At 38.2% G+C, this 24,753-nt stretch overlaps 2 protein-coding genes across 3 annotated transcripts in view; both read right to left on the reverse strand.

Annotated features, from left to right (window-relative positions):
- Positions 1-24,753, reverse strand: part of LOC136253436 (mucolipin-3-like) — a 169,558-nt gene that overhangs the window by 119,323 nt on the left and 25,482 nt on the right. The window contains exons 2-3 of the mRNA XM_066046109.1: positions 13,447-13,590; positions 1,782-1,899 (exon numbers count right to left, since the gene is read on the reverse strand). Coding sequence (XP_065902181.1) covers positions 1,782-1,899; positions 13,447-13,590 — 262 coding nt within the window. The remainder of the gene's footprint in view (positions 1-1,781; positions 1,900-13,446; positions 13,591-24,753) is intronic.
- On the reverse strand, positions 21,874-23,453 carry LOC136253439 (uncharacterized). 2 transcript variants are annotated; one of them, XM_066046114.1, is made up of 3 exons: positions 23,239-23,453; positions 22,411-23,031; positions 21,879-22,359 (listed from the first exon to the last, which is right to left on the reverse strand). In XM_066046114.1, the coding sequence occupies exons 1-3, from the start codon at positions 23,327-23,329 to the stop codon at positions 22,277-22,279; spliced, it is 795 nt and encodes a 264-aa protein (XP_065902186.1). In that variant the 5' UTR covers positions 23,330-23,453; the 3' UTR covers positions 21,879-22,276. The 2 variants fall into 2 exon arrangements, with proteins under 2 accessions (XP_065902185.1, XP_065902186.1); XM_066046113.1 differs by having other exon boundaries at positions 21,874-23,031.

A 24,753-nucleotide genomic window follows, 5' to 3' on the forward strand; every position in this document is an offset into this window, starting at 1 on the left:
TTATTGGTATTTTTATTCACGGATCTCGATCGCGCAATTGTTAAACACCTTCAGTTTTGTGTCATATCCCCTTGATCTTAATTTCGATTGCTTTCAAACCATCTAAAAGCACTCCTACAATGGCTGGTCTATCCACAAACCAATTTTCAATTCATTCCAAGAAGTGGTTTACCTTGTAGCCGTGACAACAAATCAATCTTGTTTTATGCAAATAATTGGTCATAAATTCTGAACCATTCATCGAATTTGCACCAAATTTATGCTAGGATTCGCATTTGGACTCCCTTTTTGTGTGCCAAATTTCAAAACGATCGGATTACATGATTGTGTTTTATAGTAACTTTTGCAAAGTATGCAAAAAGACAAAGAGAAAAAAAAACAAAGAAAAATTCAAAATTTGGCAACTCATATCTCGGAAATAGTTGGAGCATTTTCCTTCAAATTTGGAATGTGTACTCCTCTAGCTGGGGGAAACTCTACAGCAAATTTGGTTTCAATCGGATAAGGGATCACCGGGATACAAATGTGTGAAAATGATGCTTTGTTTCTTCCTGTCAATATACCCACAGTGTGGCGCACCGGCTTCTTGGGCCACACAACACACTATCGTGTGTCTTGATCATAAAGTTCACCTAAAATTGTAATATCATACAATTGCAAACAAGCAAACAGACTTGTACAGTGGTGCACTTAGAAATTTGTAAAGGGAGTTTCAAGTGTACTTATAAGATTTACATACAGGGCCACCCACAGGGAGGACAAATGAGGCATTTTGCACTGGGACCCAGCCTGAAAGGGGCTCCAGGAGGCCCTATGAAGGGCCCCTTGAATACCTGTTTAAAAGATCGGTATACTCTAATAGAGCAGTCAGATCTAGATACTCTAATAGAGCAGTCACAGTATTCTTCACAGGAGCAGTGTAGCAAGCTTATAAATAAGAAGATATGATTGGTGAGTGGTAGATATTGTCATTGTCAGCATGTAATGACCTTCTTTTTTTTTGGTATTCAACTTGCAGCTTGGGTAAAGTTGTGATTCAGAATAGAAACCTCCTTGTTCCTGGGGCCCCAATGTAACTCTTTGTCCTGGGTCCCTTAATTCCTCTGGGTGGCCTTGTTTACATATGTCCATGTAGGTGTGTGAAGTGCAGCAAACATGCAAGCAAAGTACCTGTATGAACCTAGGGCATGCCTCAGAAAAATTTTGAAATATAGAAAATTTGACATTGCATATTTCAGAGTAAAATTATCTAAAAAGGCTGTGTAAAGATGACTACCAGTATGCCACTGTGCATGATTTTGTGTGGTAAACATTTTGTGATGTGTAGATCAATATATTGCTGCAAAAGCTATCAGACATTACAACACAGAGTTGTAACTTATACTGCTAACTCAACACATAATTTTTAAAAATTATATGCCCTTGCATGTGAATGCAGCATGTAAACTACACCACAGCATGCACAACACCTATAAAGTGCACATCAGTTATATCACTAGTGGGTACTATTCTGTGAATGCAATGATTATTATGGTATTGTATGTGCCTTGTCTATTCACAGAGAACTGAGCATGCACACTTAGGAAAACATTGCATTAAAACCTTGGCTTTTCTATATCAAATTTCAAAAGAGATTTCCACAGAGACTTTGAAATCTTTCTACATCTACCACTGATGTACTGTAAGTTGCAGTATGCACAGTATCGGATTGAGTGTATGATATGCAATATACATAACATTAATTGTGAACAAACATGCATGCACATAATTATGCTACTAACCTGTGTCATTGTTTGCAATAAAACCAATCTTCATTGTCAAGTCTAGTGGATCCTCTGATGTGACAGTATCATTCATAAAATTGTAAGAAATCAGTGACTGATTTGTGATGTTGTAATACTGAAAGAGATTACACACAGTTAGTAATTACTGTGGTAGCAAACATATATATTCATGCAAATGATTATGCTTTAAAATCTAAAACAAAACAGCGTTGGGGCTGTAAAATAAGGGCAATACCTAGCAAAATAGGATCAATGAAACAAGCTTATTCAACATGACTGGTAAGAACAAGGAGTGATATCAAGTTGCGGCTAAGAAGACCGGAATATTACAATGATCAATCTACAGAACACCCAATAAGAGCAAGGAATGATATCATGTTGCAGCCAAGTGAATGCAGTATCACCCATTCTCTTTGTAATAGTTATAGCTATGAGCAAATAAATATACAACTGTTAGTAACTTGTCATTTGGCTGTTTTTTGAAATCACACACTGTACAAAGAGTGGTCAAATGATAATACAGTTGCATGTGTTAGTTTTATTATAGCTATATAGCTATAGCTATAGCTAGCTACAAAGAAAATGGGTGATACTGCATTCACTTGGCCACAACTTGATATTAGTCCTTTTTCTTACCAGGTATTATTCCAATCTTCTTGGCTACAACTTGATATCAGTCCTTGTTCTTACCAGTCATGTTGAATAAGCTTGTCTGATTGATCCTATTAGCAGTGCCCTTTTCTTACAGCCTCAAGGCTGTTTTCGTTATAGGATATCACACATTTTTGCCACTAAGAAACACCAAGACAAAAATTTAAAGCTAATACTGTAGTTATACAAAAAAAACAAGCCAGCTTTGGTTATCACAATAGCATGTCATTGTGAATATTACATCACAGCTTGGGATATGATGTGGTGTGCATCCCAAAAACCAAAGACTGTACTTTGATACATGTAGGGTAGTTGGAAAAGGCGGATACGGTCGGATGCGGACACGGACACGGATATTTTTAAAATACATTTTTACATTTACAAAACAGTTACTTTTCATACCTAACATTGTTTTTACAGCAGTATTCGCTTCCAGACCCAGGCGTCGATCTTGTCTTAGTGCTTATCCATTTATAAGCGCATGTACAAAGGATAGACTAGCACTCTAAAGTCCATGTAGTGTTGTACACGTCCTCTAGAAATCTAATTCAGTGTCAGAGATTAAGCTGGCATGTCCCAACCTAATCTCATAAGGCAGGTCCTTGAAACCCTCAACACTTGGTATAAGTGTCTGTGCCTTATACTAAAAGGTGTAAGATTGTGGATTCAGTCTGCTAAACTAAGTTGCATGGGGCATACAACTAATCTCTACAATTATATAACTGTATTAGACTTTAGAGCATATGTACAACATGGTCTTTGGCATTCTGTGGAGTTCAGCTACAACCAGTTAATCTCAGTGGCATAGCCACCCCTCCAGGGATGAGTGGGCACACTCCCCCACACATTTCACCTCATGCAAATGACTACCACAAAATGCAAGTCCATCCTTAGTGGACTCTATGTACACTTGGTTTAAAAACTGTTTCAAAAGTGCATTAATGTATCTAGCTAGCTAATAATATACCATGCTGCTGTTCTTGCAGCTTATTTCACTAGTCTAATGCTACTGCATGAATGATATAGAAGCTAGAAATGAAAACTAATACTTATGACACCTCCTTGTCTTGTTCTCTTTTAGCTCATCTACACTTGTACACAACTCATTCTACTCCAACCGGACTCTTAAGATAGTCATATCGCTTAATTCAGTCACCACTGAATCTTTCATCCCCAACCAATTTGCCTACTACAGGAGAATTTATCACTCAGGTCACTTATAACCTTGTCAATAACAGAATCTGTGTTCCTCCTCACAACTCAGTATTCCAGATGTGAAAAAAAACTGGATTCCCTTCTTCCTCGTGCTCATCTTCTGCTGCCATAAATTTGGATCACGTGATGCTGTGCATTAAATACAAAACATTGGAGCTACTCGGATCCTGTGATGTAATTATTGAAATTGTCTCAATATCAGCTCAGTGTTGATTTACAATGAAAATATGGTGCTGCCAAGGTATTCACTATTCTTTTCTTGTTCGTAATATCATTAGCGAGTGGGCACCATTGTCCCAGGGAAATTTTTGATGGGCTCATACCCACCCAAACCCACCTTTGGCTACTCCACTGGTTAATCTTACAGACAATTCAGCTAAAAAAGCAAGTCACCTTAGTACAAACAAGTCACCACATAGAGAGTTCAGCAAAAAATCAAAAACCACCCTGTATAGAGTTCAGCTATACAAACAAGTTATAACTCTATAGAGAGATCAGCTAGAAACAAGAGAGAGCCCAGCTACAAACCTAACAGATCACACTGTAGAGAGTTCAGCTAGAAACAAATTACCCTGTAGAGAGATTAGCTAGAAACAATTCATCTAGTAGGGAGATCAGCTAGAAGACATCACCTTGTAAAGAGTTCAGATACAAACAAATCACCTTGCAGCTACAAGCAAATCCCCCTGTAGAGAGATCAGCTAGAAGAAGTCACCTTGTAGAGACTTCAGTTTCAAAGAAACCACCATGTAGAGAGTTCCGCTGCAAACAAATCACCCTGTAGCAAGTTCAGCTATGAACAGATCACCATGTAGAGACTTCAGCTAGAAACAATGCACCCTGTAGAGAGATCACCTAAAAACAAGTCATCCTGTAGAGAGATCAGCTAGAAGAAGTTACCTTGTAGAGAGTTCAGTTACAAAGAAACCACCATGTAGAAAGTTCAGCTGCAAACAAACCATCCTGTACAGTTCAACTACAAACAGATCACCCTGTGGAGAGTTCACCTAGAAACAAGTCACCCTGTACAGAGATCAGCTGGAAAGAAGTTATCCTGTAGAGAGATCAGCTAGAAGAAGTCACCTTGTAGAGAGCTCAGCTACAAAGAAACCATCATGTAGAGACAAACAAATCACCCTGTAGAGAGTTCAATTAGAAACAAGTCACCCTGTAGAGAGATCAGCTATAAACAAGTCACCCTGTAGAGAGATCAGCTACAAAGAAGCCATCCTGTAGAGAGTTGAGCTACAAACAAGTTACCATATAGAGGGATCAGTTAGAAACAAATCATCTTGTAGGGAGTTCAGCTACAACTCTGTAGAGAGTTCAATTACAAACAGATAACCGTATAGAGAGTTCAGCTAGAAACAAGTCACCCTGTAGAGAAATGAGCTAGAAACAAATCATCCTGCAGAGCGATCAGCTATAAGAAGTTACCTTGTAGAGAGTTCAGCTGCAAAGAAACCATCATGTAGAGAGTTCAGCTGCAAACAAATCACCCTGTAGAAAGTTCAGCTATGAACAGATCATCCTGTAGAGAGATCAGCAAGAAACAGGTTATCCAGTAAAAAGGTATACTAAAAATCACCTTGTAGAGAGTTCAGCTAAAAACAAATCACCCTGCGGACAGTTCAGCTACAAACAAATCACCCTGCAGATAGTCCAGCTACAAACAAGTCACCCTGCAGAGAGATCAACTAGAAGAAGTTACCTTGTAGAGAGTTCAGCTATAAAGAAACCATCAAGTAGAGAGTTCAGCTGCAAAGATATCACCCTGTAGAGAGTTCAGCTAGAAACAAGTCATCCAGTAGGGAGATGAGCTAGAAGGATCACCTTGTAGAGAGTTCAGCTGCAAACAAATCACCTGTAGAGAGTTCAGATAGAAAAAGTCACCTTATAAAGAAATCAGCTAGAAACAAGTACCCTGTAGAGAGATCAGCTACAAAGAAACCACCCTGTAGAGAGTTCAGCTACACACAAGTTACCCTATAGAGAGATCAGCTACAAACAAATCATCTTGTAGAGAGTTCAGCTACAAACAAATCACCCTGTAGAGAGTTCAATTACAAACAGAACACCCTATAGAGAGTTTAGCTAGAAACAAGTCACTCTGTAGAGAAATCAGCTAGAAACGAGTCATCCAGAGATCAGCCAGAAACAATTCACCCTGTAGAGAGATCAGCTAGAAGAAGCTATCTTGTAGAGAGTTCAGCTACAAAGAAACCATCATGTAGAGAGTTCAGCAGCAAACAAATCACCCTGTAAAGAGTTCAGCTACGAACAGATCACCCTGTAGAGAGTTCAGCTAGAAACAGGTCATCTTGTGGACAGATCAGCTAGAAAAAGTCACCTTGTAGAGAGTTCAGCTACAAAAAAAACCACCGTGTAGAGAGTTCAGCTGCAAACAAATCACCCTGTAGAGAGTTCAGCTACGAACAAGTTACCCTATAGAGAGATCAGCTAGAAACAAATCATCTTGTAGAGAGTTCAGTTACAAATAAATCACCCTGTAGAAAGTTCAACTACAAACAGATAACCTTATAGAGAGTTCAGCTAGAAACAAGCCACCATGTAGAGAGAATCCTGTAGAGAGTTCAGCTATACACGCAAATCACCCTGTAGGGAGTTCAGCTACATTTCAAGTCTTCCAGCAGAGAAAACAGCTGCAAAAAAGTTAACCTGTATGAAATAATTGGCATTTAATAAAAATATATGTATATATATATAATTTGTATAATTACTATAAATCAAAAATAGTTAAAGTATTAAAAATCTGCTTTAAATCTTGATTATGATTAAAATTTTTTTCTTCCTGTGGTAAAGAAAAAAAAGATAGGGTAAAAAAGCCCCAGCCATAGGTCAGCTTTGCAGTATACAAATACATACAAAAAGAAGTGATATCTAATCCAAAACAGCCAAGTTGTAAAAAGAGTGCAGTCCCCAAAAAGGCTATGGTGAAAAAGACGTTACAAGCAGCTAAAAATTCACTTGGATTGTCGCTATTAAAATTTTTACCATCAACCTACCATCACAGCCATTTCTTGGCCGCCACCTTGGATTTCACATCTTTTTCACCATAGCCTTTTCAGGGGCTGCACTCTTTTTTTACACTTGGTTGTTTTGAATTAGATATATATATCAAGACACATAGTAGTGTGTCGTGCGGCCCAAGAAGCTGGTGCGCCACACCGTGAGTATATTGACAGGAAGAAAGAAAACATAATTTTCACACATATGTAGTTCTGTGATCCCTTATCCAATCGGACTACAAAAGTGCCAGTCAAGAAGGGAAACCTACATACCAAATATGAAGAAAATCACCCAAGCCATATCTCAGATACAAGTGGCCAAAATTTCATTGGTTCCTTCGTTTTTTCTTCAACCTCCTTTCACACACTTTGCAAAATCTACCATAAAACACCGATGCATGCACCAATCGGGCTAGATTTGGCACACTTAAAGGGCTAATTAAGTGGATCTTAGTACCAAGTTTGGTAGGAATCCGATGAACATTCATGGAGTTATAACCAATTACTCACATAAAATAAGGTTTTATTCTTGTTTTATTAGTACTATACTACAGTGTCCAGCACTGAAGGTCTGACAGCAACATGTGCTGCAGCATTTGGATTATCCTAACAGGAACTGAAGACTTTTGTAATGATTACTTAACTTAGCTAACAATACGTTGAAACAGAAAATGGCCAAAGAAAGGAAAAGATCCCTCCTACTCCAGGATTCGAACTGCAGGCCATCCAAAATCTAGTCGAGTACCACACTCAGTCTCCTCCAGAAGGGATGGACTTTCTTCCTTTAAACCTAAGTATTTATTCTTATTAGTGCTTTACAGTGTCCAGCACTGAAGTTCTGACAGTAACATGTGCTGCACCTTTGGATTATCCTAACCTAACAGGACCTGGAGACTATTGTAATGATTACTTAACTTAGCTAACAATAAGGTGAAACAGAAAAGGGCCAAAGAAAGGAAAAAAATCCTCCTACCCCAGGATTCAAACTGCAGGCCACCCAATGTCTAGTCGGGTGCCAAAGGTTGAACTTCTGCCATGCCCACAGGGTAAACCCCTCAGAGGAATGAGTTGAAAATTGCTATGTAGATGGAGTAACCATTGTAGGAGTGCCTTTTTGTGGTTTGAAAGGAATCGAGATAAAGACCATGGATATATGACATAGAACCCAACCTGTGTCACAATTACATGATCATGTTTTATGAATTAAAAAAATATATATATTAGCTTTCGCGCCTACCAGGCAATCCGCAGAGCATTGAGCTGAACATTGGTATGTAGCTGGAATAATCCTCATACAAAGTCCTTGCAGTAGTATAGAGGAATTGGATAGCAAACCACATAGTTATGATTCAAAAGTTGACTACGTGTAGCCAAAGAGAGATCGAGATACTCTAATAGAACAGTCGCCCTAATAGAGCATTCAGCTACCAAGACACTCCATAAGAACAGTCACCATGCAGCTACAAATAAATTGCTCTAGCTATTCAGACCATTATAAGTCACTCTGTAGGGAAACCAATTCACCCTGTAGAGAGTTCCGCCACAAACACATCACCTTGTACAGAGTTCGAGACAGAGTTCAGCACCACAAGCAATTAAGTCACCCTGTAGAGAGCTCCACTATAAACAAGTAACCCTGTAGAGAGATCAGCTAAAAACAAATCACCCTGTAGAGAGATCAGCTCACCCTGTAAAGAGATCAGCTACATACCAGTCACCTTGTAAAGAATTCAGCTATACACAAATCACCCTAGTGATATCAGCTAGAAATAACTCACCCTGTAGAAAGATCAGCTACAAACAAGTCACCTGTAGAGAGTTCAGCTACAAACAAATCACACTGTAGAGAGCTTGGCTACAAACAATTTCCCTGTATAAAATTCAGCTACAAACAAATCACCCTGTAGATAGATCAGCTAGACACAAGTCATCCCGTAGAGAGATTAGTTAGAAATGATTTACCCTGCACGCAGAGAGATCAGCTAGAACCAAGTCACCATGTAGAGAGTTCAGCTACAAACAAATCACCCTGTTAGATCAGCTAGAAACAAGTCACCCTGTAGAGAGATCAGCCAGAAACAGTCACCCTGTAGAGAGTTCAGCTTAAAAAGTTACCTTGTAGAGAGTACAGTTACAAAAAAAAATCACCCTGTAGAGAGATCAGCTACAAACAAATTACACTGTATAGAGATCAGCTAGAAAAATTACTCTGTAGTGTGGAGAGTTCAGCTACAAACAAATCACTCTGCAGAGAATTCAAGTAACCTTGCAGAGAGATTAGCTAGTAACAAGTTACGTACTTTGTAGAGTTGAGCTACAAAAAAATTCTGTAGATAGAAACAAGTCACCCTGTACAGAGTTCAACTACACTTCAAGTCAGACTGAGTTATAAGCAATAATCCTGTAGAGAGTTCAGCTATAAAAATGAATCACATACAAACAAATCACCCTGTAGAGAGCTCAACTACAAACAGATAACCCTATAGAAAGTTCAGCTACATTTAAAGTCACCCAGTGGAGATCAGGTTATCCTGTCGAAAAGAACTTCGTATAATTACTGATAAAATCAAAAATAGTTGATATAAAAGTCTGCTATGGATCTCTTTTTTTTTTCTATGTAGTAAAGAAAAAACACAGGTTAAATAACCCCAAAGCTGGCCATAAGATGGCTTTGGTGTATAAAAATACAAAAAAAGTGATATTTAATCAAAAACAGCCAAGCTGTAAAAGAAATGCGGCCCTCAAAAAGGTCGTGGTGAAAAAAGATGTGAAATCCAAGTTGGTGGCCAATAAATGGCTGTGATGGTAGGTAAATGGCAAAAAACATTTATAATAAAACAATTCAGATGAATTTATACTGCCTCCTTCAAGTTTTACTAGGACTCAGCAACAAATTCACCTGAATTGTCATTATTAAATTTTTGCCATTTACCTACCATCACAGCCATTCTTGGCTGCCAACTTGGATTTCCCATCTTTTTTCACTATGGTCTTTTTCCATCATTCTACCACTACAGCCATTTCTTGGCTGCCAACTTGGATTTCACATCTTTTTTCATCATGGTCTTTTTCCATCAACCTACCACCACAGCCATTTCTTGGCTGGATTTCACATCTTTTGTCACCATGACCTTTTTGAGGGCTGCACCTTTTTTAAAGCTTGGTTATTTTTGATTAGATATTTATACCACAATTGCATTGGGTTTTGCTGATTTAGACATCATTAGTAATCAGGACTGCGACACTCGTGCTTCAAGAGTACGTATATGTGACTGGGCCTGCAAAAATAGAGCATGTGCACATGATTTTTGCCTACTTTTTCAAACTTACATAACTTATAACGTTTTGTACCATTATGCTATGGCAATGCACTTTTTTTGTCTTAATCAGCATTTAATTGGCTTTATGGTGCAAGTTACAGAATGCAAATATTCTGTTTCGATACTGAGATATGACCTGTAAAGTGATGGAGTGTGGTTTGTGCACACATGCCCTGTTTTTGCAGGCCTGTTCACATATGTATCAACACAATCCCTTACAACTGTGGTATAACTATTAAAAACAATCATGTAGCAAATGTTATTATTAGGCCTGAGCCTAATATGCTCAAAATTTTACCTATTATCCTTTCCAGAATTTCCCAAAAAATTCTCCTATTATTCTTTTTTTTATTCTTTTATCTAGCCTATTATTCCATAATAATGCTCATTTAGTTTCTGTAGCTATAGTCGCTTAGTTCTCAGGATGCTGATATAAGTAGTTTTGCCAGAAATTAATTAATAGCTAGCCAAAAAACGAAGCATTCCACCTTACACATAATTGTTATAGCCATTACAACAGCCATGGCTATCAGGAGTAATTTTTCAATTATCAGTGTATTAAAATAGCTATAACTATATGCTAAGTACAGTAGATAATGATATCAATATGTTTATTGAAAGGCTTAAAAATACACTGGTATGAGATGCAAATGTTTCAGAATTGCAGATAATCATGCAGTTAAATTCCTGATGCTGTCTGCAGATTGTTAACATGACTATGATCTGACTGCTCTATTAGAGTATTTGAGCATTTTATTAGGCTCTTCAACCTCTTTCAGCCAGCACTTGTATAATAATGCCAGCTAACTATCATTCTTAGTAGCTTACTTCCTTCTTCTAGCTAGCTATCCAAGAAGAGGCATGCCGTTTAATTCTGACGATTATTCCTGTGGATGTCCGATAATTCTAAAATTATGCCTGTAACCATCCTATTATTCTGTAAATTATTCTCACAAAATTGGCGACCTATTATTCTCAAAATTATGCTGGCATATTAGGTGCAGGCCTAGTTATTATAGGGTGACTTGTTATTTGGCTGAACAGTCAACAGTGTACCTTGCAACCATAGCAGTGTTTATTCTAGAATTTCCCCTTTGCAGGGAATCATGAATTTGGGGTATGACCAGGTGAAAGTCTATATAATATAGCTATAGCTAGTTGTCCAAGTTTACAACTATGTATTATTTGCCAAACTGCATGGTTAGTGTTTCAAGGCTGTGTCATGAGTGTTGATTTTGATTTTTGCAAATGCCAGATCTTATGGTTGGTGGAACTTGAGTGGTAATGATGAAATAATGATGTAATATCTAGGACAACCATCCATGTGCACCTAACGTATGCAATTATGCTATTAGTAGTACACTGTTTATGTTGAGCTTGATCTGGTGAAGAAACAATCTGTGTGAGATCAGTGAGAGATTGTATCGGCTATACTTGTATACTACAAAAAGCACTAGCAAATTAAAATATCTGCATGGGTGGGTGTCTTGCAAGAAAACTTTAGCTATATATTCATGGTAAGGAATTTCTTTAATATCAGGCTTGCTGAGATTAAATCTGGGGGTATTTTTGCTGGCTGTATATTCTGTGATTGAATCTGAGAGCATTTTTGATGAGGAGTTTTGTGTCCATTTCAAAAACAACCTTAACCTAAGTATAGTGTAGTAGTCACTCACAATTTTAGAGTGTAAATCTGAGATTTTAGAGGGGGAAGTCACTGCTTGAAGTTTCTTAGTTTACTAGAGTGGTATATTCCCAGTATATGGAACAGTTAATTGTTTGGAATTTTAGTAGCTTTTCAGTAAACCTGCATTCACTGATGTTTACTGAGAGTTTAAAACTTAGTAAAACAATTATGTTCCATATACTTAAAGTTACTGACATTTTACTATCAGTATAACTGGGCACAACTACAGTAAAGCAGCTTAACAAATTAGTAAACTAAGAACCTTCAAGCAGTGAGTTCTCCCCCTAACAGCCCTAGAATAATCACTGAACCATACTTGAGCTCTCTACAGAGACAAATAATGTATAGCTGAACTCTCTACATGATGACTTGTATTGTAGCTTATAACATAGCTGAATTCTCTACTCTGTGATTTGTAATGTAATGAAATCTCGACAGAGTTATATACTTGTTTACAATTACAAAAAGAAGTGATATGTATGGATCTTTACCAAAGCTGCATTGAAATGATTGACATTAACATCATTGCAGCCATTTATTGGCTACCACTTTGATTGTTTATTCTGGCCTTTGCTGCACCATTTTATAACAGCTTCGCTGTTTTGGTATAGATAGTGATTACAAAATCATACATGCATGCATACATACATGCATATGTACGTACATACACACACACACACACACACACACACACACACACACACACACACACACACACACACACACACACACACACACACACACACACACATGCACAAATATAATTAATGTAGCGACAGACTAGCTATTATCAATGGCAATAAACAATGAGTATGTATGGAATTTATGATGTGTGTGTAATAGGTTTTTTGGTTTGGATTGTTGCACTTGCTGCTATGTGCGATTGCTGTAATTATTAAAGCGATCCAATTCTGTCACAACATACATGTAATAGTTGTGTATGCCCGACTGCCCGAGGGCCGCAGGCCCGAGGGAATACATATCAGACAAAGCCCGAATGCCCCATGTTACAACTAATGTGTTACAATTAATGTGTTACAACTAATATGTAACACCTAATATGTAACACTTCTTAGGCTGATAACCTATGCAGGGTGATCAACCACCCAAGCCAATCCGAGTACAGCCACTGGATATGTATTATAATTATATGCACACCTAAAATTTTCGATTATGGGTCAGCAGCTAGTACGTTCTGGTTACGTTGGGTTATGATAAACGGACATATCCTAGAGATATCACGGAGAATTTCCGTAACGCGAGTTTAATGTTTTAATCAGTACTATTGAATTGTTTATGGGATAACTACGCAGTTCACTAAAGGCCTAGACAAGTAAGCTTGCTTGTAGAATGCTTACTCCATGCAGAGTGGTAGCTTCGTGATGGGGGTGTGTCCGTATTCGAAAACGTGCAGAAACGATCGAATGAATAAGCTATAGCACTAGTTTTCACCTTATCCCAACGTTTTTCAACTCGTAGGATGGCGAGGCTCTCCGTATGTGTGGTTTTCATAGCGAAATCCGAGTTGTGCATCCTAATCACGTGAGTATTATTCGATCCCACAATCGATTTCGGCATATACATCTATATAATCACAGCACAGTTATAGACTGGCTACATTTCGCGGCTAGCTGAGCTACATACGAAATGTAGCCCGGGCGGCTCCTTTGATCTGAGGTGTGAAAGTGTTACATACATAGATAGCATATCAAGTATGCACATTTATCATATTATAGAGTATACTCTATTATGAAACTTACAGATACTACAGTATGAGCAATTTGCGTGTACACTTCATTCAATGTATAAATCCTTGTAGCAGGTACAAAATATAACTTGAAAGCAGTTGTACTTTCTCTCAAAAATGTTGTGATGTTTTGTGTTTCTGATACATACACAACTCCCTAAATGGAAAGTTGAAGATAGCAGTATGGCAATATAATAATTATTACATGTAATCATGTTTAACATAGGCATTACAATAAAATGGAAATAACATACAGGATGCTAGTACTGACTGTATATTTTACACATAGATTTCTTTGGTTATGTCCAGCCACAAAATCTTGGCTGAGTATAATCCAACCTAAATTTTCCACAAGAAGTATCTCAAACATTTTGAACAAGTTTTGGAATTTTGAATAACTGAAACTGAATAAAAAATTACTTGAACAAGCCTAGTTAAATAACTAGCAGATTCCATTAGCCTAGCATAACTCATGAATTTTATGGTCTAAGGCTACAGGCTTGACTTCTTCTCTATTTGTGACCAGGTCTGCATAAACAGGGGGCATGTGGGCAAAAACTACACAGCTGATCATCACTCTGCGGATCATATCATGAACCACGATAGTGGGTTCATAATAGGGACCACCCATGTTTTTGAAAAAATTTTAATACAATGCACACCTTAAAAACCACCTTGAAAAGCTTCTTTCAACTCAAAACAACCCTCTGGTGGTTATTTGCAATGAGTATAGGTCCACTAGTAAGTATCAAGAGAAAAGGTAACAGTATGTGTATTACCAAAATTTTCCCGTTTGTTCATATTAGCTATCATGAACCACAATAGTGGGTTTATAATAGAGATCGCCCATGTTTTTTGCAAAACTCCTAATAGAACGCACACCTAAAACCACTTTGAAAAGCATCCTTCAGCTCAAAACAACACTCTGGTGCTTTTTGCAATTAGCATAGGTCCACTAGTACATGTATGTATCAAGTGAAAAGTGTTTGGGACAAAACTGAAATTTTCCTGTTTGCTCATATTATTATTATTCATATTACTAGGCCCGGGGCAAATACAAACAAGTACAATCACCAACAGGACAACTTTCTAATGGGGCATGTACAAACAGTGCATGACGAGCACAGGTAGAAAAGATGCACAGTAATACAATTCTAGAGGAATTGACTGGCACATAAACATAAGGGATGTATTTATTAATATTATTTGAGGTATAGATGTCCCATACAGGTAATGCATATTCAAACCAGACCAAACCATATTTCTGTAGCAAATACATTTCACGGTACATGGATAGTGGCATGGGTTTCTGTAAATGAAGGCACTCATTTGGTTAGCTATATTGGTGATTGTTTGGATATGATCACTGAAGGTAAGCTTGTTGACAATGGTGACTCCTAGATATTTGGCAGATGTAACTTCTTTAATGGGAGAGCTTAGGATTTTGTTGGTTTGTTACTCTCAGGAACTCACATTTCAGTATATTGAATGTCATCTTCCATCTGTTGGCCCATTGGACAAGTAGGTCTAAGTCCTGTTGTAAACTTAAGCAGTCAGCAATTGATGTTATGTGAGAATACAACAATACATCATCTGCATAATACAGTTTGACCTTATTTTGGTTGGAAATAGGTAAGCCATTTATATAAATCAAGAACAGTAGAGGGGCAAGAACTGTGCTTGAGGTATGCCAGAAAGGACCTGGGTGGTCATGGCTATCCACCCTCCTCCTCCTGAGGTGGTATCACAGTATACTCTAGCATTGGAATGGTTTACTCCACAAAAGTTAGCAATGGTATAAATTCCTGAACACTTTGCATTGAACATGTTGTTATATCATGTTGTTGTTTATATCCAAGATAGCAGCAGCTACTGATAAGCCCATTGTCAACTTTGCAGTCTCCATTAACCACTGTGACAGTAAATGCTATCAGCAACACTATAACAAACATAGCGTGACTTTCAGATTATAGCAGATATGTAGCTCAAACATACTTGTTAGTTGAAAAGTATGCTCAGCAATAAGCAAATGATTGACTGAATTCCAGGCATAAGGATGCATGCTTTTTTTAAAAAATCAGGAAACAAAACACAAAATTTTGAATTCAAACTACAGCTATGCAAGTGAAGAAAAACCAACTCTTACTTATAATGATGTAATAGTGGTTGTTAATTATTATTTCATCCATAACTTTCATGCGTTGTTCAAAGCTCTGCACCACTGGAAGCAGCAGATTTGACCTCACCTCTCATGCACAACACAGCAGTTTCAAATCTATACATCATTAGCCTACAACACCACCATCTTGCAAAATAATCAAATATAAACCAAAATATCACATGTATTTCATTTTTAAACCAAACTAGGTAGAGCTACCATTGTGTGCATTCAGTTATTCATTTCATAATTTTATAATGCCCTGTCTAGCTTAGGCGTGTTCCATTGTTGCCAATGAGCTAAGATATCTTAACTAGGGTCCGCAACGCGAAAAATCGATATCCTCCAATCAACTACCTAACTATTGTCATGTGTTAGGCTAGGTGTAACTTGAATAACACCAGCGTGGCAGCCAAGTTTGTCACTTTCTTCTGGTAGAAAATGATACAAATGTCTTAAAATCACGTGATTTATCGTTGCAGCAGTTCCTAGGGCTCTTCGTATGCCACGATATTCACTCTCAACATTGTTCAAGTAGTCTATCATCAACTCAAAGTATTGGTGGTTTGATTTTATTGGTCAGTTTCTGGTGGCAGCACGATCTGTGTGCCTTTTTGGCGACAGACAAAATGTTTCTTGCTCTGGAGCACAGGACAAGCAGAGCAGCAACTGCCAGTGCGCCGTGGGTCAGCAATGACCAGTACTAGGTAAAGTACCTGCATGCGCTCTCTCTCTCTCTCTCATCACCTCCAACCTAAATAAGCTGTGGTACCGTGGTGAAAAGTGTGTAGATAACGGTACAAAGGAAGGTTTGTTTGCTTCAGTACGTACAGTTGTCTCGTTCGCGTATATTCGCAGCTGCTGGTCACCCTCAGTTGGCAACAATTGGAACTGAAAGTAGACTCCAAAGCGGATGGCATCGCTGGGAAACAATCCATCCAAGCGAAAGAGACCAGAGGATTCCCCTGACGATTCCAGTAAGAACGTAGATGTTTGCCGTCATTGCAGCAAGAAATTTACTAAAAAAAGTGAGGCTGTTCAATGTGATTTGTGCTGTTCGTGGCTGCACGCATCTTGCGAAGGTCTAAGTAAAGACGAATATAAACTGCTTACCCAATTAACATCCACTGTTGAAAATGTTATGTACTACTGCAAGTTTAATAAGTGTGAAACACGCTCCAAGCAGCTTATGTTCGGTTCAATTAGTAAAGCACTTTTCCCACCGGCTGACAGCTCTGAAACCAGCACAACAACGGAACAGAATTGTTTATCTAAGACTCTGACTGACCTTAGTGAGAAAATTGCTGATTTGACTATCAAACAACAAACACTACACAACTCGGTGCAATCTATATCCTCCAAATTTGTTGAGTCTGCTGTTAACATGGACACTGGTGCTCCAGCTCAATCCATCACTCAAGGAGCTGGTCCATCTAGTAATGCTCTAGACATTATAGATGAGATGGCAGATAGAGATCGAAGGAAAAATAACATTGTCGCATACAATTTCCCAGAGTCCACTGACCGAAACGTTGATATTCAATCATTTAAGGCCCTAAGTGACACAGTTTTCAAATTGTATCTGGATGTAACCAAGGCTATTCGTTTGGGACCAAAGATCCCTAATAAACACAGACCATTACTATTGACTGTTGAAGATGTTGACGACAAGACTTTCATGCTTTCTCATTCTCACTTTCTGAAGCGACACGAACAGTACAACAAAGTATACCTTGTCCCTGATAGAACAAGACTTGAACGTGCTAAGCACAAAAGGGTTGTTGACAAGTTAAAACAAAGGAAGGCCAATGGAGAAACTAATTTGATAATTCGTAATGGCATTATTTCACAGAGACAACCCCGTGTAAATATAATTGCTGAAACCACCAACACTCAGCAGGCTACTAATTGTTCCTGATAGAAGTCTTGCTGGTTCTTCAGTAATGATAAGTAATACAATGTTAAGAACTTTGTATACAAACGCTGATCAGTTTTTAAATAAGCGTGATTTTCTTTCAGCTCAAATTACAGGTACCCACCCCCTGACATAATTATTATTACCGAATTGCTTCCTAAATCACCAAATTCTACTGTTAGCTCAGCTCTACTGGCACTTCCTGGATATTCTCTTTACGTTAATTTTGATCCAGACACATATACCCCTGTCACCTCTCACATACGCGGAGTTGGAATATTTGTCTCTGGGAAACTGCAGGCTCATCAAGTATTTTTTCACTCACCTGATCTTGAAGATCAAGTATGGGTTAGAATTCAACTTTGCGGATCTGATTCACTGTTAGTTGGCTGTCTGTATCATAGTCCTACAGGTGATCTCAGTACTAGTGTTTCATCTCTTTGTAATTTATTTACCAAACTCGATAATTATTCTCACTTATTAGTATGTGGCGACTTCAACTTTAAAGAAGTTACTTGGTCAGACCTTTCAGGTTCAACTACTAATTCTCATATAGTACCTTTTCTCGACTCAGTGGATGATTTATTCTTGTTTCAGCATGTCAACAAGCCCACAAGAATTAGACAGGGTGATTCTCCAAGCCTACTCGATCTAGTATTCACAAACGAAGAGAATATGGTTACAAACTTGTTGCATCTTCCACCCTTGGGTAATAGCGACCACATTTGTATACAGTTTGATCTTTTGTGCTATTTGGAGCCGAAGAAGACTGACAACTTGAAATATAATACAAGAGCGGCAAATATTGATCTAATGAAGCAAACTCTTGGTGATGTTGACTGGGTATCCTTATTGGACCCCCTTGATATGAGCGATACTTGGTTGCAATTTAGGTCGATCTTTCAGGACGCTCTTGACAATTGCGTTCCTACTTACAAGCCCAAGGAGAAGAAAAGTCTATACAGTAACTCTGAAGTGTTTAGTTTGAAAAGGAAAAAGAATCATCTTTGGAAAAAGTACCTCTCAACTCGTTCTCTCATAGACCTTGCAAACTTTAAGTCAGTAAATAATCAGCTTAGAAGCTTGACCCATAACCTTAGAAAAGACTACGAAAAGAATCTGGCTCAAGGTGTCAGATCTAGGCCTAAAGCATTCTGGCAATATGTTAACTCAAGGACAAAAGTACGCCCAGGTGTTACCGAGTTGGTCTCCTCGGATGGTTCTGCAATACATTCCGATACTGAAATGGCTACTCACTTTAACGAATACTTTTCTAGTGTATTTACCTGTGAGGACACCCCAAGTATTCCAACAGCTGATTCAACTAGTTCCCCTCTCCTTGATGACTCCATTGAAATCACTCCTGCAACTGTTTTCAGCAAGCTAATAGCTCTACAAAGTAATAAATCCTCTGGACCAGACAGATGGCCTATAACTATTATCAAATCAGTAAGTGAATTTATTTCTGTACCATTATCTATCCTGTTTAATAAATCGCTAAATAGTGGCACTTTACCTTCAGATTGGAAGTGTGCCAATGTAACACCTATTCACAAAAAAGGTGCACGGAATCTGGCCTGCAATTATAGACCAGTCAGCCTCACTTCTATTTTCAGCAAGTTAATGGAATCCATTGTCAAAGATCATATACTGAACCACCTATCCACAAACAACTTACTGCAATTTGGCTTTATACCAGGAAGATCGTGTTCCACTCAATTGCTTCTGATGCTGGATTATTTAATTCATCATCTTGATGAGGGCTATTCTATTGACGTAATCTATTTAGATTTTCAAAAAGCCTTCGATTCTGTTCCACACCGACGTTTATTGCAAAAGTTAACATCGTTTGGTATTCATGGAATTGTGCTAAAATGGATTGAAAGCTTTTTATCTAACAGAGTGCAACAAGTTGTACTTAATGACCATAAATCTTCCACCATTCCAGTTACTAGTGATGTCCCCCAGGGTTCTGTGCTGCTGGGTCCCCTACTATTCACGATGTTTGTAAATGAGATACCATCAATTGTATCAAGTCCGGTGCTATTGTTTGCTGATGATACAAAAATCTTTCGAGTCATTAGAAATAGGGAAGACTATACTGCGTTACAGAGTGACTTAGACTTACTTCAAAGATGGTCACAACAGTGGCTTTTGAATTTTAATATTTCCAAGTGCAAACACCTTCACTTCGGCCCAGCCCACCACTATGGTCCTTACTGTCTCAATGGAATATTTATTGACATCAATGCAACACACAGCGACCTCGGTATTGTTTTTGACGATCAGCTCAAATTCCACCATCACACCACTCAAGCTACTACCAAAGCTAACCGAGTACTTGGTTTGATTAAGAAATCATTTGAATACCTTGACTCTACCATGCTAACTTGTTTGTTCAATACATTAGTTCTACCTATCTTGGAATACAATAATCCTATTTGGGGGCCTCATTACATCCTAGACAACAGAAAGGTAGAGAAGATACAACGAAGGGCTACTCGTCTCATCCCACAACTTCAAGACAAATCTTACTCAGAGAGGTTGACACAACTAGATTTGCCATCTCTTCATTATAGACGATTGAGAGGTGATCTAATATTTCTTTTCAAAATTCTTAACAATTATTTCACCACCGATTTTACTGATATATATACGTACTCAAGATCTATTACCAGGGGGCATCAATTCAAATTGTTTAAGGAACGCTCAAGACTATTGTGTAGATCTAATTACTTTATCAATAGAATCACCAACAATTGGAATAGTTTGCCTAATTATGTTGTAAATAGTTCTTCGATTAACACTTTTAAATCATTATTAGATAGTCATTTAATTGATTCAAGATTTATTTTTGTATAAGTCATTTAATTGATTCAAGATTTATTTTTGTATAAGTCATTTAATTGATTCAAGAGTTATTTTTGTATAATTACTGCATTGATCGGGTATGCAGGCTGTGCCTTTACCCGTATTTAATCATAATCATTATAATGCGGAGTATGGTTATAATTGAAGCTTGTTAGCCATCTGGCTGAGCCATCTATATGCTGAAATTCGACCAAAATGACGCGATTTTTGCAAACAAACACCAGAATGGTTGATACATCAGTGAGACAGTCTCCAACAGCAAGGATACGAAGCTTAAAAACACTTAACAATACGGCTATCTCGCCCAGTAAACGCATAGAGGTGATAGAGCAATCCAATGCATGAAATAGGCACTCGCGTGATCGAAATTCAAATTGCGGAAATACCCATGAAATCGCTTTCATTCTGAATAGGAACCATGCAGTGTGTTCCTCTTGTAAATATTTGTGTTAATTGTTCACTCAGGCGTGGTCTGGTCCAGTGCAGGTGTGTTTTATGCTGCGATAGCATCAAAGGGAAAGTCTCAGACTACTGGGCTAATCGAGATGTTGAACCTAATGCACACAAACTGATTGTCACTTAATTCCAAGTGATTTTAATCATAGATAATATATACCTTACCCGGGATTGGAAACCGGACACACTTCAATACAAAAATCGCGAGCCGTCAGCATTGTAATAATTAACACTTTCGCTTTGATATGTAAGGTTTCACCTCGCCAATGGAAGAAAGGAAAAGAACGGGTAGATAAGCTACTAGTTGTGAACATGAAGAGGATTTACCGTGGTGGTAAGAACAATACTGTTGTATTACTTGCATACAATCGTCAAAATTTTGAGCAAATAGTGTTTGACGCGGTTTATGCAAAAAATGGCTTTTTAGTCGTACCCTCGACTTTTGGGGTTCGTAGAGCAGTGTGGGAGCGACATTTTTCGATGTAAACTAAACTGTTTGAAAGCTGAGACATTAGCGGACAAAATCATGCAACTTAAAACCCTTAGTTTTACCGTTTATGCCATCAAATTGCAGCGCAACTGCGAAACAAGCGATTTTGAGGTATTACGTTTTGAGGCCTACAGGTCATTTTCTAAAGGCTACTAACTTTCTTTCTTAAGTATTTCCTGTAATTCATATGTATACAAACAAAATAGGATAGTTTCAAGGCTGCTGACTTGTACTGATGTAGGCGAAATCCTTGAATCTTCAAGTGAATGCAAGTATTTCCTTTTCAGAACTGTTGCTTTATTATTATGCATATAGCTATATAGTTTGCACTGGATTTTTTTGCAGATGAATGATAGGAGAGGTCACAGAAAAGCTTAGACTTCATAGTAACAAACACTGGCAGTCTAAACCTAAGAGGCTACCAGTTTCAATTCCTTTGAGAGATGTGTCAGTGCTGAAGGTGTCTCTGCCACTGTCATTTCAAGTGTCTCTGCCTTTGTTGATGCACCAGTCAGGTCTTTGGATATTTTGCACAGTAGACTGAAACAGTGTAATGGCATTCCTTCAGGTATAGTGACACAGTGTGTGCAGATGCTTAGCTAAATCATTCCTTTTACAGGGTGGATTGATACAATCCAAAATGCAGAATTGAGAATATTTCAACTGGGTTATTTTGGGTAATCACAAAATAAAGTTGTGTTATGCATAGCATTGCAAATGTTAATAATATAATATACTATAAGCTGCTATCATACAAGTCTCTACGTAAGCTTTTTGACCGCTGTGTACTCTTTTTTGCTGACTGCTTAAATTTCTCCATCCAAAAGCTCGCATATGAAAATCCACGGATAGTCACATAAAGCTGCACTATTTCCTTAAGAAGTGCACTATGTACCTCCTTCTCACCAATCTCGAAATCTGCAGTGGAAATCAACCAATAAAATTCAACATCATCACTGGAGATAACTTTCAACAATCTCCTCTTTTTTTCCAGCTGCTGGGTTGAACATTTTTAGGCATTCTCTCACTTCTTCTTCTATTGCAATAAACAATATAAATGTTGTTTCTTTAACATACCATAGCCCACCTCTATCTAGTGCTAATGTCCATTCTTCAGAACTGCCACATTCACTATGTTCTTCGGGTGTGTCCTTTGTTAAAGTCATCAGGCACAATACCATCTCTTCCTTAAGCTCATGTTTACTGCGTTCGATTTTCTTACGTAAATGTCTACAAACATAGCCGGCAGCATAACGAAGAACATTGCCTTCGCGTTTTGTTACAGCTGGTGCTGGATCAACCTTGGTTTCAGCTGTACACCCTGTCACATGATCACCAATGTATCCCCTGAACAAAATATCAGTTAAATGCTGATACAGGATAGGTGTAGCAGCCACATTAGCGGAGTCCAAAAAATTTACCCAGTCCTCTCGAAATTTCTCTGAAGAGCGCAACAGAAAAAAGTTTCTCCAAAGTTTCTCACAATTGCATGATTTCTTTTTACAAGAGCTCATTGCCTGTTTCAGGTCTTCTGACAATTTCAAAACAAATGTTGTAAAACAGTTATTGTTGGCAGCATCAAGACACCAGTCCAACAGAATCTGTGCCGCTTTTCTTGCTTCAATTGCTTCCGAGGACATTATTTTAAATGAATCATCATTCAATACGCTTCTGAGTGCTTCCACAAAAGCATCTTTTGCTTTGGGACCTGCATTGAAAGAAAAAGACAGGTATGGTATAGCATAGTAAGGTATATATTATCTATGGGTATAGCTAATGAATGGCTACATCAACATAACTTGCACACAAACAAGGCCAGGCCAGGCACATCAGTGATTGAATGTTTAAGCTGTAAAAATGCCAAAATTTTGCTACCAGCGCTGGTTGTTTATTGTTTGCTATAATGACAACGAACCAGCATCGTCATTTCCATCAGATTCTCCGCTCTTCCGCTTCGAGCTCTTCTTTCTAGCACGAGTTCTTTTACGAGTTCCAGCATTCGCCATTTTATAAAACACGGACTGAATTACGGAATTACGTTACACTAAACTCGCGATACTACAACGCTGAGTGAACTTGTTGATAGGTGTTGATTGCCTCCGTTTCCAATCCCGGGTAAGGTATATATTATCTATGTTTTAATGTAATTGGAATAGATTATGGCTGTATTTTCCGAGATTTGAATATCGATCACGTGAGTGCCTATTTCATGCATTGGATTGCTCTATGCGTTTACTAGGCGAGATAACCTTATTGTTAGGTGTTTATAAGCGTCGTATCCTTGCTGTTGGAGACTGTCTCACTGATGTACCAACCATTCTGGTATTTGTTTGCAAAAATCGCGTCATTTTGGCCGAATTTCAGCATATAGATGGCTCAGCCAGATGGCTAACAAGCTTCTATTATAACCATACTCCGCATGCAGGTACTTTACCTAGTACTGCATGGTCATTGCTGACCCACGACGCAGTTGCTGCTCTGCTTGTCCTGTGCTCCAGAGCAAGAAACATTTTGTCTGTCGCCAAGAAGCTGCACAGATCGTGCTGCCACCAGAAACTGACCAATAAAATCAAACCACCAATACTTTGAGTTGATGATAGACTACTTGAACAATGTTGAGAGTGAATATCGTAGCATACGAAGAACCCTACGAACTGCTGCAACGAAAAATCACGTGATTTTAAGACATTTGTATCGTTTTCTACCAGAAGAAAGTGACAAACTTGGCTGCCACGCTGGTGTTATTCAAATTACACTTAGCCTAACACATGACAATAGTTAGGTAGTTGATTGGAGGATATCGATTTTTCGCGTTGCGGACCCTATCTTAACACGTTGTGTTTTTTGAAAGAGATGACCAATTATAACAAATAAAACAAACACAATGAATTAGACAACAGTGGCGTAGCTACCATTGAGGCAACCGTGAGCAGGCCTGCATGAGTTTTGGCACCCTGGATTTTCTACTCAAACGTTACTAGACAGCATTACTGTACCACACATAATAGAATCTATGGCTGTAGCACTAAGCAGGGCTGGAAGGCCATGGTGACACAATGCTGGACCACTTTCAGCTACTCAGTTGAATTCAGTTGTAAAAAGATCGAGATACTCTAATAGAGCAGTCATCGTAATAATTATACTCTAATAGAGCATTCAGTACAGATTATAGCCACTGTCCTCATTACACTGCTTGGTCTAATTCATTTACATTTATGTTAATTTGCAATGAGTCAACTGCATGGTATTGCATTGAGCTAATTGTTCATGCATATCATATGCATTAGCAGTTACAATCAAAAATATAGCCTCAACATGCCATTTCAAAGAATATGTTTTCAAAATTTTCCTTGAGGGAGCATGCCTCCAGACTCCCTAGCTTGACATGCTTAGCACATGCAGTTGAGCATCACATGAAAGTCTGACTTAA

Source organism: Dysidea avara, chromosome 4 (genome assembly GCF_963678975.1).
Source record: "Dysidea avara chromosome 4, odDysAvar1.4, whole genome shotgun sequence".
Classification (NCBI taxonomy): domain Eukaryota; kingdom Metazoa; phylum Porifera; class Demospongiae; order Dictyoceratida; family Dysideidae; genus Dysidea; species Dysidea avara.